General features: G+C 37.8%; 1 protein-coding gene across 4 annotated transcripts; it reads left to right on the top strand.

The window, feature by feature from the left end:
• The first annotated feature begins 99 nt into the window (after nucleotides 1-99).
• Nucleotides 100-15698, top strand: LOC114046120 (DNA ligase 4). 4 transcript variants are annotated; one of them, XM_027866378.1, is made up of 4 exons: nucleotides 100-277; nucleotides 2333-2368; nucleotides 4771-4882; nucleotides 11854-15698. In XM_027866378.1, exon 4 carries the CDS (start codon nucleotides 11882-11884, stop codon nucleotides 14615-14617), a length of 2736 nt encoding a protein of 911 aa, XP_027722179.1. In that variant the 5' UTR covers nucleotides 100-277; nucleotides 2333-2368; nucleotides 4771-4882; nucleotides 11854-11881; the 3' UTR covers nucleotides 14618-15698. The 4 variants fall into 4 exon arrangements, with proteins under 4 accessions (XP_027722179.1, XP_027722180.1, XP_027722181.1 ...); XM_027866379.1 differs by having other exon boundaries at nucleotides 159-188; XM_027866380.1 differs by lacking the exons at nucleotides 100-277; nucleotides 2333-2368 and adding an exon at nucleotides 3182-3265.
• The last annotated feature ends 1218 nt before the right edge of the window (nucleotides 15699-16916 follow it).

Here is a 16916-nt window from a genome sequence, read left to right as displayed (position 1 = left end):
CGCGTCAGGAACCACAGCGGCCGCAGCCGCCCGCAGTAGCTTCCCCAAATCCAGTACCTGCCAGCGCACCTAGACATGCGCACTGGCGCCAGCGTCCGGGGAGGCGGGGTTAGAGTGGGAGGGGGTATGGGCGGGCCTCCGTCCCTGGTTCCGGGATTTGAACGGTGGCCTCAGAGGAAAGAAAGCTTGTAGGTATCCGAAACGTAGGGGTACACGCGAAAGGATGAAAGAGCGTAGAAGCCTGGGAGTTTATAAACCCTAGATTTCGACTGCGCAGGTGTTCGTCAGTGACGTCATACGCGGACACGTGAGCTCGCGCACAATGAGCACCCTACTGGGTTTAGGCTCTGGGGCCTCTGGAAGGTTTCCTCTCCGCAACTGTGCATGTCCTAACATGAGTCCACAGCCCAGCAGGTTTCTCTGACGTCATCGTCATCATCATCTGCAGGGTTCTTTATTTTCTTCCTTCGTCTCCCCAGTGCCTAAATCGTGCACTCCTATTGGCTACCCAATAAAAGTTGTTTTATTTTGTTTTTAATTGTTGGTGAGAGTAAGAACTACCCATAGAATGTGTCAAAACAGGTTTTCATTAATTCGGAGAATTGAGAGAAATAGCTGAATGTTGGGGGGAGGGGTGCGGTAAAGGTTTTTAAATGGCTTTGGAAGAGAACAAAAATTAATTGAAATAGCTCCAGATTGGGAGCCAGGAGAGAATTTAGTTTGGCAGAGGAAAATTAATTGAAATAGCCTTAGATTGGGAGCCAGGAGATAACGTCTCGTATTTATATAGCCCTTTATGGTTTCTAAAGCATTTTTCTTAAAAGGAAACCTAACAAGCTTGTCGTTGTGACTTACCCAAACAAACTGCTATCAAGTACCACAGAAGAAATTAGATTCTGGATGCCGTGTTCCTCTGACTATACCTCTCAGCCCCTCCAGCCTTCGTTCTTGTCCCAATTCTGTCACTAATTACGGCTTTGGACAAGACATTTAACCTTTCTGGGCATCGTGTTCCTCAGCAGTAACGATAAGGTTATTGTGTAAATTATGCCAAAGGTTTCTTCCAGCTGTACAGTTTTATGAATCTTTTCCAGTCCAATTAAGGAGGAAAGCTCTTTTCCCCAGGTACAATACAGAAGAATTTTACATACAGTCTGAAGTATGTCATGTTTTAAAACTAAATTAAAAATTTTAAGATATACAATTTTAGCAGTGGGAAGAATCTTAAAGACAACCTAACCCCCTTGTTTTACAAAAGCTGAGGAAGCTGAGCCTCACAAGGGGTGATTGACTTGTACAGTGGGTATTACCGATAAAATTTAGACTACAATCTAAATCTCAACTTATTGTTCAGAACTTTTTCTTTTGCTGCCCTGGACACCCTTCTTTTCCATTTTAAATTATCAGGTGTTATCTCATACAGGAAGCTTTCTCTGATCTCCCACTACCTTCATATTTTATTGATGTCAACTGTGGCACTCTTTTTATCCATTTAAATACATATATATTCATTTAATAAATACATATACATTTAATAAATACATATATTCATTTAAATGTGTATATTTTATGTGTGTAAATATATATAGACATATGTAAATGTACCCATTTAAATATTGCTATGTATATTATGTGTGTTTATATATTCAAGTATATATTTATGTACATATACACATATACAGATGGATATATATATTGATGTACTGAGTATAATGTAAGCCCTTTTAAGGAAAGTGACTAATTTTCATTTTGTATTTAAGTTCCCAGTGCCTAGGACAGTACTTTGCCCTTAGTAAGAACTTAATAAATATGTATTGAGTTGAATTCTCTGATTCTTTATTTTGTTTTACTGTTGCTGATTTGTTTTTTTTTTGAAGCCACCAGGATTTTTATTATTGGACAGGCTCACACTCTAGAAAATAGCCCAAAATGGATGTTTTCTGAATACTATTATCAACATGGCTGAACAGGTCCAAACTCAGAGTAATATAGATTTATTTTTCCCTGTGGATACAACGGATAAAACAGTGTGGGACACAATTGAGAGAAGCAATCCAGGACACATAGAGTAGGCCTCTATTACTAAGAGACACTGATATTCTCTTCCATTTGATTAAAAGTTGTTACTAGATAGGATGTAAAGATAGAAACAAGTTTCTAAATTGAAACAATAGATGACATTTTATTTATATTCTGCAAAAGCAAACAACTTATCATTATACTATTTCATTTAGGCCTCAATACAACCCTGTGAGATGAGTACTATAGATATTATCTTAGTGCTGGGCACATATTTAGTGCCTAATGACTATTTATTTATTCTGATTTATAGATGTGGAAACTGAAGCTCAAAGATGTCAAAACTTTGGTAAGTACCACAAAGGGGGTTCAAACCCAATTCTTTTTTCTTCTCCCAGCCTGTATCTTATCGATCATGTCAGCCTGATTTCCTTTGGTTACAGTGGGTTGGGACATTTGTGACAAGTCGCTTGTGTTATTAAGAGGGCACTAGGTAGCACAGCAGATGAGTCAGGTGGACCTGAGTTTGAATTCAGCCTCAGAATTCAAACTTGTGACCCAGGGCAAGTCACTTAACCTGTGTGCCTCAGTTTATTCCTGTATAAGGGAGGGGATTATAATAGCACCTACCTAACAGGTTGTTGTGAACATCAAATAACATGTGAAGCCCTTCAAAAACCTTCAAAAAACATTATTAGCTACTATTATTTTCTATTTTTGTCTGCCAAGAATTCTCCCTTCTAGTTGGTCAGTCTCTTTGTAAATAACCCCTGTTGCAAGGCAGTGGTGTGTTCAGGGGTGTGAGTAGGGTAGAGGGCCAAGAGGAAGGGAGAGCTTTCCCATTTCGGTGACCACTAAAAAGCACCAAAGTAGAGTCCTGCCTCCCCAGCCTTCCCTGCCTGGTTCAAGTCCGTGTTCTGCCTAATTTACCAGACCTGGGACCTTGGGCATATCATTTAATCTCTCTGAACCTCAGTTTCCTCTTCTGACCAAAGGAAAGGGTCCTTCCCTTTTCTAACAAGCTTAACCATTCTAAACCTCACAGAGCGAACCCAGTGCGCCGGGTGGAATGCCCGAGGCATGCGCAGTAGCTCCCGGGGGGGGGTGTCCAGCCGGCGCTCTCTCCCGACTGCGCCTGTGCAGGTTTCAGGTTTCTGCCGAACCTGCAGCAGCGAGCCGCAGCGAGCCGAGCTCTCTCAAGCGGAGCCGGGACCCAGCCGAGGGGCCTGCGGACCCTGGGAGTGAAGTGAGGCGGGGCTGGGGAGCAGGGCGGTGAGTTTGGGCTCCTTTCTCTTCTCTTCTTTCTCCCCCTCGGCTCTAGCATCGCATAGCTGACCTTTCCCTCTGCATTCCTTTCCCCATCAGCAACCTCCTAACCGCCTCCCAGCATCCCCCAGCCCAGGTACAGAATCCCGAACCTGCTGAAGCCTCCTCTGGGGGAAGAGAAGCAGACCTGGACCTGGTTATGGGCTCTGGACTTGAAGTTAGAGGAACTGCGTACATGTCCCAGCCCTGACGTTTACTAGGGTGTGTCCCCAAGTTAGGCAAAAGTCATTGAACTGTAATGGAATCGTGGGATTATAGATCTGGAGCTGAGGCCGTCTAATACAACAGCCCCTTCCTTTAGTTTACAGATAAAGAAACTGAGGCCCGGGACGGTTGAGTAACTTGACTTAGGTCACATAGGTAGTAAGCATTAAAGGCAGAATTTGACCTCAGGTCCTTTTCCTCTTTATACCAAACTGCCTCAATTTTCTCCTCTGGAATATGGAAATAAGGCTTCTTGTACCACCTACCTCATTGACATCTTGTGAGAAAAATGTTTATAAACGTTAAAGCACAATGGAATAAGAATTATTGTTATTTTAGGAAGGACCTTGTGAGGAGCCAGAGCCCTGGGTTCAAATCCAACTCCTGACATTTACTACTTGTATAAATTTGGCTTAACCTTTTGGACTTAACAGTTTCTTCATTTTTTAAATCAGGAGGTTGGACTTGATGGCCTCTGAAGGCCCTTTCATCTCTAGGTCTTTGATCCTATGAACTAAAAACTTTAACTTAGTAACTTTTCTCTATCCCCCCCCCCAAAACAGACTGAATCAATACTTTCCCCTTTTCTGCCCTTCCCCACCCCACCCCGATTCCTCATTCATGAAATGTAAAGTAGCTTCTTTTCAACACTTCTTTCACATTTGGGGCAAGTTAGCCACAGTCTGACCTTTACTTATAATTTTATTTTCCTTGGAATTCTTTCTTTATCGTTGAATGTCAAATCATTCTCCCTTCCAGTCCCTGACGCACCCCTCCCCCCATCTCAGTTGGCTTTTACTTCTATAATAAGATGACAGCTGCCTGATTTTTCATCAGGTAGTAGAAATCAATGCCTTCTCTTCCAGTATGATCCTTGTCCATGTCCCTACCCTAAATCCTTCACAAGGGGTTCACCCAGTTAGCTGGTGGTTTCCCCCCAGATCTCTTGACAAAAGGGTACCAGTGAAAGACAAGAACTTTCTATATTATCTATTGTTCTTGATACTTGAGCAGCCCAACTTTTTTTCTGTACTGTATCTCTTTGATGATACATTTTAGACCAATTTGGGTGTGCAGTTCTTTATCAACATGTCTTTGCTGATTTATGTTCATCCAAATAAGTATTAAATTATATTCTCTAGGCATTCCTCATTCACTTGATTTTAACTTAGTTCAGAGTTAAGCCAAACTCTTTTTGAACTATTTTGGATCTGATTTTAGGTTGCTCCACAGTGTTTCCATATTTACATCTGAAGGACATCACCATCCACAGGGAATCCTTCTGTTTGGACTTTGCAGTAGACATCTTCAGTGACACTGGCAAATACCTTTGGTGAGCATATGTCTGCGTCTTTTATGCTCTACTTGATAATAAGTGGGATAGCAAAGTTATCTCTGTTGCATCTTTCAAAATATTCTGTATGATTTTAACAGGAGTGAATGAATGAATGAAAAAGCATTTATAAAGTGATCTCTATGTGCCAAGCACTGTGCTAAGCACAGGGGACATAAATAAGAAAGTAGAGACAGTCTCTTCTCTCAGCTAGTTCACAATCTAATGAAAAAGACCACACATATAGGAAGTTTCAGTTGCAAATTAAATGGAAAAACCTCAACGGTGCAATGGAAAAGCAGATGGAAACACCTTGTTGGACAAGAGTTTTTAAGGCAACATTTTGTTCTACCAAATGAGATGTCTTTTTATAACCAACAAACCACAAGCTCAATGAAATTTTATATTTTCTGCACTTTGATTTAAGTGTGTGGCTACAAAACTAAAATAAAGTCTTTTACAGCATATTGTTTGAAAAAGTCTAATGTTTGCTACTCTGACCGTCAAGTATGTCCTCAGTAATTAAAATAAAGATTTTTGAAGTGATCAGAAACTAGGCACAGATGTTATTAGTCAATAACTACTTCTCAGGGGCCATTTTTGGGTGCTAATAATATTTGATTTTTGCCACGTATTTGACATTGTTCCCTCTTTTAGATATCTTGGTGATTAATTCCTTAGTGTAATCAAATTTTCATTGACTTTAGCATGAACGACTTCTGTGTCTTCTTACTTTTGTCTAACTGTTCTTCCCATCTTTAGTGCCATTTTTACAGCAAATTGGGGGTTGTGAAGTTAGAGGCCAAGTGTGGTGGCCTATTTGACATTGATTGAAAGAGTAGTTTATTGTAGTAATCTGGACACATCTTTTTACTTTTATGTCTGTCACTTGGCCTTCAAATTTCATATTTAAATGTCTTTGGGATAATGGCTTAATTGAATTCCTCATCAGGCTTTTTATAAACATATTTTTTCCCTTCATGGCTCCTTGATGTTTTCTGGAACAATGCTTCTTAAAAATCTTTCTTTCCCTAAGATCATACAAACAAATTTATATTCTAAAACTATTCTAAATTGCCATTATCCTTAATTGTCATCCTGTTCTTCTTAGGACAGATATCAAGTGTTTGTTGGCAAAAGTTTCTGCATTCTTTTAGTCTCTTTTTACAAGAGTTTATTTACATTGGGTAAAATTCCTTAAGAGATGGTAATAATCTGTGTTGATGTTTGTTATTTTGTCTTTTCCCTTGGCAGTTGGGATCAATGTCTTGTTTAAATAGTTTAGGTTGAAGCTACTTTAATTATATATCATGTCTTCTCATTTTTATTCTTCTTAAATGATATTAATTTTCATCTTTACTCTAAAAAGTTAATGGTCTGACTTTATAAAGACAAGTTGATTCACAAATGACTCTATCATTGTTTACCAGGTGTTTCCTGTCTGTTAAGAGATAATCTATTTCCTTTTTTTTTGTTGTTGTTGTTGGTGATGTTACTTGATCTTCAACGTGTCCGTTGCTTCCCAGCTCTCTGTTGAATAAAATATTGTTATAGGTGTAAGGATTCTGTGTAAAGTGTATTTGATCACTTTATCTCTTTAGCCTGAGTTATATTTTCCAATAGATTTTTTTTTTAGAGTCATTGAGTATTAAGGCAAAGGTTAATTTTATTTGGATGGTATTATCTAGTTTTTCATAGAATTTCTCTTCCTCCTTCTCTGAATAGATGTTGGCATATAAGCTGCAACTGGTTTTTTTGTTTGTCCTTTTGCAGATACTTTTCATGAGCACTGGAATGTGAAATTTCAAAGTAATGTTTCTTGTTGTTTAGTGTTTAACGTTTCTTCAGGTTTAGTGTCTCTGATAAATGTGTATTCAGAAATTTTGTGCATTGGTAACTTTGAATTGTTCCAAAACACTCTTATTCTATTTTCCAAGTGAGACAGTAAGTAGCTCATTGGAAAGAGCTCAGGATTTAAGAGTCATTAGATCTGGGTTCACATCTTCTCTGCTACTTACTACCAGTATGACCTTGATCAAGTCACAGTGCCTCAGTTTTCTCATATGTAAAATGAGAGGGTTGAACTCTCTCTGATGATCTCTGAACTCCCTTTTAAGTGTATGATCCCTGCCAGGCCCTGTAATGAACACTGAGAATAATGTTATATTTTATCAGGATGAATAATTTAAACATAGAAAAGTAAATACAAAAGAGATTCAAAATAATTTCTTATGGAGAACAGTCTAGCAACCATAACTATGACTGAGTTTAGGCTGTTTCCTGTAGGAGATGGCATTTGAACTGAATTCTGAAGCATACCAGGGATTCTACAGGGTGGAGATAAGGGGTGAGAGTATATTTTAGGCATGGAAGATTGCCTATGCAAAGGCATAGAGATGGGATATCATGTATAGAGATTAGCATGTAGGCCAATTTCATAGAACATAGTGTGTGATGGAGAGTAATATACAATTAGCCTAGAAATGTAGGTTAAAGCCAAACAGTGTTGGTTGTTTTTTTTATTGTAGAGAAATGAGGAGTTTCTTTAACAGAAAAATGACATAGTTATACTTGTAATTTAGGAATGTTCCTTTGGTAGCTGTATGGAGGTGGGATTGGAGAGTGGAGAGACTTGAGTTAGGGAGACCAATTAGGTCTCATAAGAATCCAGGCAAGAGATTTTGAGTGCTTGAATTCTGGTAGTGGCTGTGGGAGTTAGAGAGAATGGTATTAATGTGAAACGTATTATAGAGGTTGAACCAATAAGACATGGCATTTGACTGGATATGAAGAGCAAGGGAGAAGGAAAAGTTAAAGGTAATTTCAAGATTGTAAACTCAGGTGATTGAAAGGATGGTGGTATTCTCAACCTAAATAGAGAAGTTATAGAAGAGAGGATGAAAAGATAATGAGTTCTGTTTTGGACATGTTCAATTACAGTGGATGGATGGATGGGTGGATGGATGGATGGATGGATGGATGGAAAAGTATTTGTTAATGTACTCAGCACTGAGTTAAGGACTAAGGATACAAATACAAAAAACAAGATAATTCCTGCCATTAAGGAGTTAACATTCTAATAGAATGAAACAATGTATTTAGGAAAGTGGTAACCAGGTAGGGGTATTTTGGTTTGGAAAGTTACAGGGATGTTAACTAGAACCATAGTGGAATAGATTGATATACCCTTCTAGGAGCAATGGCGATGTTGATTTATTTGATTGTAGTTCTGGAATTAGGAGGAGGAGGGAATAATGCTGATGGCAGCTATTGAGGAGATTGCCAGGAAATGAAGTTCATCATCAGAAATGCCCATGGGACATCTAGCTACAACTGAGACTGTCAATATTGATATAGTTCAGCCTATGCAGTAGCATGTCAAATCTAGACATTTGAAAAGAATCTGATATTCAGCATACCAACAATAAATGTTTTAGTCTAAAAACTGTAATAAAAAGCATGTGGGATTTGATTATCGAATAACTGGGTTCACATATTGCCCTTGATTCTTACTGAATTTGTGACTATGGGCAAGTCACTTGACTTCTATGAAATATAGAATCTCAGTTTTCTCATCTACAGAATGAGGATAATAATAACTGTAGTATCTTCCCTCACAGGGTTTTTAAGTCTCAAATAAAATAATCAATATAAAAGTTTTGCAAACCTTAAAACATAGAGATGTAAGTTGTTTTGTTAACAGTAACCTTTGCAGTGCTTAGGACCATGTCACCTTTATACTGCTCTACCACATTTTTGTAGTAGCAGAAGGGGTGGCTACACAGAACTGAAGGCCATTTTGCTCTTTGTTTTTTTGTTTTTTGGGTTTCCATGGCCAAAGAATCTATCACCAAATGGCCTGTCCAGTGGTGATGAGGCTCTCTGCACTTAGCTAGGCTTAACCTAAAGTAGACGTTGTCTCTTATAGGGATCATACTGCAAACATCTCTAGCAGTTTAGTAGATACTGTCATAACTTGTACTCTGTTGGCATAGCCTTTGAGAACTCAGGGTCACCTTCATGCTATGCTGAATCATTGGCATAGAGCTCTTAAGAACAATTGCTTTGGGTGGGTATTATAAATGTTGCTTAGAAAAAAATGTTTAACATTTTAGAATCTCAGAACTACAAGGGAGATAGCCTCCCTGTTTGTAGCTATACAAAAACTCAGACAGTTTTGTTATTTCATTGGGTTCTCATCAAGAAAAGAGAAATGACCTGTGATGACAGCTGTTAAAATGTCAAGACAGAGGAAAAGGAGTACAGCAAGTAGTTAGATACCAAGGGATACCACCCTAAATGTTAGATGCTTTGGGGTGATCTGCCCTCCAATTATTCTGTTATGTGTATAAAGCAAGTAAGACCTCAAGCAGAAGAGTATAATGCTTATTCAGATAAGAAGTTGACTTCCTATTCATCAGATCCTGTGGGTTCAATTCTATGAAGATGACTCCCAAATCCATATTTTCATCCCTGACCTCTCTCTTACATCTCATGTCATCAACAGCCTGCTTACTAAACATTTCAAATTGAGTGGTCTATAGGCATGTAACCGAAAAGATTACAGACTACACAGATCTTTCACTTTAGGTTCGGATCTCAAGATATAAGGATACGCACTAAGTATAAACTTAACAATCACATTTATTTTACAATGATTGATAATGATTAAGGCAGCACAAGCATGTAAAGATAAGAATAACATTCAATGCAATAAATAATAATCAAAATCAAGAAAAGGAGGAATAAGAAAAGAAAGGATAAACACTCACTGACCAGGCGAGCTCAAATTCCTGCAAGACCTGAGAAACTGGAGATGATCAAGAAGTCCGATCAGGAGGCCAAAGGAGCAGTGTTCTGCTCCAAACCAACAACAAGGCCATGAACTTGGTCCGCCCTTGAACAACAACAGAGATTCCGAGTCCCTATCTGACATCAAAGTACTCCAAAAAATCCCCTTTCAGATGCCCCTTTTATATCTATGTAAACCAGGGAAAATCAATCTTAGTATTTTGTTTTGTGTATATATCCTTGCTGAGCTCAGGTCCTGGATATGCACACATTCTAACAAAGGTGGGAGCTTGATCAGAGCCCCAAGTACCTCTTTGTTGTGTAAGTCTCCAAGGAGGGAATCAGGTCCTTAGACAGTTACACACTTCTCTCAAGAAAAATGTTCCTTGAGATAAGAATTGCTTTCCCAGGTAACATAGTTTGCTGGTCACCTAATGTTCTGTTTCCATGGTACCCTTGGCTGTGCATAGCTCCAGTTTACATTCTTTATGTCAGGTCATGAGGTGGTTTCACGAGGGAGCTGGGGAAGATCTTCCTCAGTTTCCTTCACAAGACATCTCAATAAAACCTACTCCTCTTCTCAATTTCCTTCCAGTCATCCAAGTTCACTTTATTGTTATCCTTGACTCTTCACTCTTCCTTACCCCACATATCCAATCTCATCAGTTGTCAAGTCTTGTCAATTTTACCCTAATTTCTCTTGCATCCATCTTTTCTCTCTATTCAAGAAAGCCGCTATGCTAGTTTATGCCTTCATGTCTTAACTGTACTGTTGCAGTAGCCTTCTATTTGCTCTTCTTGCCTTCAGTCTGTTCCCTATATCTATTCTCCATAAAGCTTTCAAATGATATTCCTGAAGTGCAGACCTAACTGTGTTACTTCCATACTTAAATTCTATACTCCCATACTATAAATTCTTTATAATCTCTAGAATCAAATACAGACTCCTCTGTTTGATTTTTAAAGACCTTCACAACTTGACTTCATGCTCTCTTTCCATCCTTGTTAGACATTACTCCCCTTCACATACTCAGCAAGACAGCCAAACTGCCCTTCTTGCAGTCTCCACACATGACATTCCATTTCCTTTCATCTTTCTTTTATACAGCCTGTCCTTCATGCCTGGCATACTCTTTACCACTATCTTTTATAATCTCTAATTGCCTTCAAAGCTCAGTTCAAATGTTGAGTCCTCTTTGAAGCTTCTCCAGCTCTCCCAGCTGCTAGTTTTTCTCAACCTTCCACAAATTCAACTTGTGTTTCTTTTGTATATATCTTGTATATACTCATGTGTATGTATTGACTCCCCCTGCAGAACATAAACTTCTTGAAAAAAGAGACAGTTTAATTTCTATCTTTGTACCCCAAGTGTCTGGCACATAGGAAGCACTTCATGCTTGTTGATTGATAGACTTGGAATCAGTCTTTAAGATCCTGAAAAATATCTTGGACATAGAGTCATAGGTTTCTTATGGAATAGGAACATAGAAGAATCTAATGACTGACATTAAAGGCACAAATCAATTTGAAGGAATGCCATGGATTCTGTGTATCTTACGAAGAAAAGTAACTTAACAAAAAATAATATATATATGCATATAGATACACATATAGATAAGTAAAATATATAAAATCAACTATAGTGTAAAAGACCAGTGACATTGTAACTGTCAACCAGATGGAACCAGCCTCTAACCTCTGGGTGGCTGGAGCCAAACAAAGCAGACTAGAGACAGGTGAGTCAAGAATCAAACAGAAGGTTAATTTCAAAAAGAGGAAAATGGTTTGTAAGCAAGGACACGTGTGCTGGAGCCCTGCCCTAGTGAGGAGACCTGAGGCAGTATAGGGAGATCTCAGTACTTATACCAATGGCTACACAGTGAGCTGTAGCCCTGACAATGGGGTAACAGTAATTCTGGAAGACAGGGTATCTCCTAATATCGTAACACTACCAGTCCTGCTGGCAAGGTTTAAGTCTGGCTCTCTACGTATACATTTGTTTATGATGTTAGAATGGAGTAAAACAGTTGATGGTGTAGGCAAATTTGACTTGAGTGGCTTTACTGTTATGGATAATAAGAAAGCTCATAGTGATCTGATATACTCACGTATGTTGAGCCTATAATGAACATGGATCCTGCTTTTATGCTCTTAAAGTTGTTTATTTTTTGTTCCCATAGGTAAATCGAGGAATTTGTTAACTTTGTAATGGCCACTTCACAAGCTTCACGAACAGTAGCATCACAGGTGCCTTTTGCAGATTTGTGTTCAACTTTAGAACGAATACAAAAAAGTAAATCCCGTCCAGAAAAAATCAAATACCTCAAGGAATTTTTAGATTCATGGCGGAAGTTTCATGATGCTCTTCATAAAAATGAAAAAGGAGTCACAGACTCTTTTTATCCAGCCATGAGACTTATTCTTCCACAACTGGAACGAGAGAGGATGGCCTATGGAATTAAAGAAACTATGTTTGCTAAGCTTTATATTGAGTTGCTTAATTTACCAAAAGAAGGAAGAGATGCTCAGAAACTTTTAAACTACAGAACACCAACTGGAACTCGTGGAGATGCTGGAGACTTTTCAATGATTGCATACTTTGTGTTGAAGCCCCGGTGTCCAAAGCAAGGGAGCTTAACCATACAGCAAGTCAACGATGTTTTAGACCTGATTGCTAGCAACAATTCAGCCAGAAGAAAGGATCTGGTGAAGAAGAACCTTCTTCAACTCATAACTCAGAGTTCAGCTCTTGAACAGAAGTGGCTTATCCGAATGATTATAAAGGACTTAAAACTGGGTTTTAGCCAACAAACTATATTTTCTCTTTTTCACAGAGATGCTGTCGAGTTGCATGGTGTTACGACTGATCTAGAAAAAGTCTGCAGGGAACTTCATGATCCTTCAGTTGGACTCAGTGATATTTCAATCACATTATTTTCTGCTTTTAAACCAATGCTGGCTGCTGTGGCAGATATTCAGCGGGTCGAAAAGGACATGAAACACCAGAGTTTCTACATAGAGACAAAACTAGATGGTGAGCGTATGCAAATGCATAAAGATGGAGATGTGTATCAGTTCTTTTCTCGAAATGGTTACGATTACACTGAACAGTTTGGTGACTCCTCACTTAAAGGTTCTTTAACACCATTTATTCATAATGCTTTCAAAACCAACATACAAAACTGTATTCTTGATGGTGAGATGATGGCGTATAATCCCAACACACAAACATTCATGCAGAAAGGAAATAAGTTTGATATTAAGAGAATGGTAGAGGATTCTGAACTACAGACATGTTACTGTGTTTTTGACGTGTTGATGGTCAATAATAAAAAACTGGGGCATGAAACTCTGAGGAAAAGGTATGAAATTATTGATAGTGTTTTTACACCAATAAAAGGTAGACTAGAAGTGGTACAGAAAACAGAAGCTAACACTAAAAAAGAAGTCATTGATGCCTTAAATGAAGCAATAGATAAACGTGAGGAGGGAATCATGGTTAAAAATCCACTTTCCATTTACAAGCCAGATAAACGTGGTGAAGGATGGTTAAAAATTAAGCCAGAGTATATAAATGAGTTAATGGACGAACTGGACATTTTAATTATTGGTGGTTATTGGGGTAAAGGTTCTCGAGGAGGAATGATGTCTCATTTTTTGTGTGCAGTAGCAGAAACACCCCCTCCTGGTGAAAAGCCATCTGTGTTTCATACTCTTTGTCGTGTTGGTTCTGGATACACTATGAAAGAATTGTATGATCTTGGTTTGAAATTATCCAAACACTGGAAACCATTTCATAAAAGAGCACCACCAAATAGCATCTTATGTGGTACAGAGAAACCAGAAGTTTACATTGAGCCTTGTAATTCTGTCATTGTTCAGATTAAAGCAGCAGAAATTGTCAGCAGTGATATGTATAAAACTGATTGTACTCTACGATTCCCTCGAATTGAAAAGATAAGAGAAGATAAAGAGTGGTATGAGTGTATGACTCTGGATGAATTAGAAAACCTTAGAGGGAAAGCATCTGGAAAGCTTGCTTCTAAGCACCTTTATATAGGTGGTGATGATGAAGAACCACAGGAAAAAAAACGAAAAGCTTTGAAGGTTAAGAAAGCTATTGGAATCATTGAGCACTTAAAAGCTCCTGATCTTTCTAACATAAACAAAATTTCTAATGTATTTGAAGATGTAGAATTTTGTGTTATGACTGGGACAGACAGCCATTCAAAACCGGATCTCGAGAATCGCATAGCAGAATTGGGTGGTTATATTGTACAGAACCCTGGCCCAGACACATATTGTGTAGTTGCAGGTACTGAGAATGTGAGAGTGAAAAATATCATCTCTTCAAATAAGCATGATGTTGTAAAGGCAGAGTGGCTCTTAGAGTGTTTTAAGGCCAAAGAATGCATTCCATGGCAGCCTCGCTTTATGATTCACATGTGTCCATCCACAAAACAACATTTTGCCCGTGAGTATGATTGCTATGGTGACAGTTACTTTGCTGATACTGATTTGGTACAACTGAAGGAAGTATTCTCAAGAATTAAAAATGTGAAGGAAAATAGTCCTAAAGGAATGTCTTCAGTAATTGCAGATTTAGAATATCGTTATTCCTGGGACAGCTGCCCTCTCAGTATGTTCCGACAGTGTGTCATATATGTGGATGTATATGCTGTTATTAATGACCTCACTACCCAAATCCAGGGAAGCAGGCTATCCATTAAAGCCCTGGAGTTGCGGTTTCATGGAGCAAAAGTCATTTCATGTTTAGAAGAAGGAGTGTCCCATGTAATCATTGGGGAGGATCACAGTCGTGTTGAGGAATTTAAAGCTTTTCGTAGAACTCTTAAGAAAAAGTATAAAATTCTACAAGAACTTTGGGTAACTGATTCTTTGAAAAAGGGTGAGTTGCAGGAAGAAAAGCATTACTTGATATGAAACTAGCTTTCCTGATAAGCAAAGCCCTTCGTTTTGCCCAAGAGGACTCACTGAAGTGGGTAGCTAGCGCATCTTTAATGTTTATGAGTTCAAAACCTGTGCTTACAAAGCATTATTAGGTGTAGCAAAGCAATTTTAATTTTCAGAAATTGAAAGGAAATTGGATAATTAAAAGCTGAAGGACTAAATATCTTTTCAGCAAATTAACACTTGATGATTTTTATGGTCAAGAGAAAATAATTACTGTTTGTGAAGCAAAGGTGATTACAGAACATAGCTCAAGAGAATTAGAAATTTCAATGAAGTGGCAGTAAAATACATTTTCAAACATTTGAAATAATTAAAATGACCCATTTTAATAATAGCTGCTAAGTAAAGGACATATCTTTTTTTATTGGTGCTTTTAAATACACTGCTTTGGAACTAGCCTGTATCTCACACATGAAGGAATCTAATTCTACAGATCTTCCTAATTCTAAGTTCATGGTCATAGACTCTTCCTTACAATAAGAGAGTAATATATACTACAAGTGTTAATTTTAAGTTGATGGTAAGGTACATTAATAAATTGGCAATAAGGTCTTCAGGTAGAGTAGGATAAGTTGAACTAGACTTATTATTTTGGATAATTAAAGTTGGGATCTATATAATAAAATTAGGCATCTTTAATTTTAAACAAAAGTTATGTTTCATATGTTTTTAAGAAGATAGTTTTATCTGCATCTTGGATCCAAAATTGTACACACAGATTGGCTCTTCTAGAATTAATCAAATGAAAAACTCTTGTAACTTATACTTTATAGAGAAATAAGCTATTGTATGTGTCATTCTGTTTTAAAAACATTCATATTTAAAATACATGAAGGGAGAATTATTTATATTAAATTATATTTTCAGTCTTTGGAGAATGAATACTGTTTTTAATATTTTGAATATTGTTTTGCAAAGCCCGCTTTCCCATCACAAGACAGAAATGCAGTTTAAAAATCAGTACAGTTGGTAATGATAGGTGTCTCATAAGTATTTTAGAAATGATGAGAATAAACTGTGTGTTTTTGTTGTATTTATTTAAATAAAATATGTGCACGTTTGCAGAAAAACTTTGTTGATACTTTGATTTTAAATGATGCATTAATTCAGAGTAATCACTATATTTTAGGCAACCACATGTACTGTTGTCTTAAGCAAAATATTAGCTAAAGTAAGCCTTACTAATTCCATGTCCCTTGTGTTCAAAATAATTCAGTTCAACAAACATTTATGGCATGCCTGCTATGGGGCACAGCACTATGCTAGATGCTGAGGAAAATGAAAGGATAAATAAAAACATTAACATTGTCATCAAGGAGCTTACAATCTAATGGGAAAGATGAATATAATGAATACAAATGAATATAAATTAAACTATAAATGCATAGGTAAGACTTGGAGAAGAGATCAGTTTTGAGTAGGGAAATGGAAGGCACCATATGTGAGAGGTCACCTGAATTTGACCTGGGAGGATGGGCAGGATTTCAACAGATGAAGGTGGAGGGAAATGTATTTCTGGCATAGGGCGCAGTGATCAAAGGCTTCTCACAGAAGTCGGTAAGGGAGTGAGGGATTCAACTCAAGTCATGTTGAGTAGTATAACTAGACTGGAACATAAAATAACTGAAGGGAAATAGTGTAAGAAGTATAGAATGGTAGTTTCAAACTAAATTCTGAAGCATCTTTAATTCCATGATAAATAATTTGAATTTTATTCAGGAGACTTTAGGGAACCATGAAGTGGTTTTGAGGGAAGAAGTGCACTATTTATATTTGGGCAGATTAAATCAGCACAGTGTGTACGATGGATTGGAGGAGAGAAGAGACTGGAAGCAACCAGACCAACCAGGATTCTTATAATCAGTCATCCAAGGAAGAGTAATAGGATATGAACTAGGAAGGTGGTAATGGAAATGCAAATAGAGAAATATGGGTAGCACTGTGGGGGTGTTATAGGAGAAATATGTGGTAGGTAGCTGCTGTCAATGCAGAAATTAGAGATAAATATGCAAGTTTTATAAGCTCAGATATAGATCAGGCCTCAGAGAAAATCTGAGCCCCTGTTAGGAGTCTAACAAGACCTCTTATAGACAAAATTATGTCAGAGTGGCAGAAAAATAGTTCTTTTACATAGCGAAATCTTACATTCCTCTTAGGCCACAAAAGTTAAAGAAGGTAGATCCATAATCCCAATGCTTTTTTCAATGTCACAATGTCACAAAACTTGAACAAATTGTTAGTCATAATTTCATACATAAATCAAGTCAAA

This window comes from Vombatus ursinus, unplaced genomic scaffold (genome assembly GCF_900497805.2).
Source record: "Vombatus ursinus unplaced genomic scaffold, bare-nosed wombat genome assembly UNPS02014781.1, whole genome shotgun sequence".
Taxonomy (NCBI): domain Eukaryota; kingdom Metazoa; phylum Chordata; class Mammalia; order Diprotodontia; family Vombatidae; genus Vombatus; species Vombatus ursinus.
This window is presented reverse-complemented; position numbering and strand designations above follow the sequence as displayed.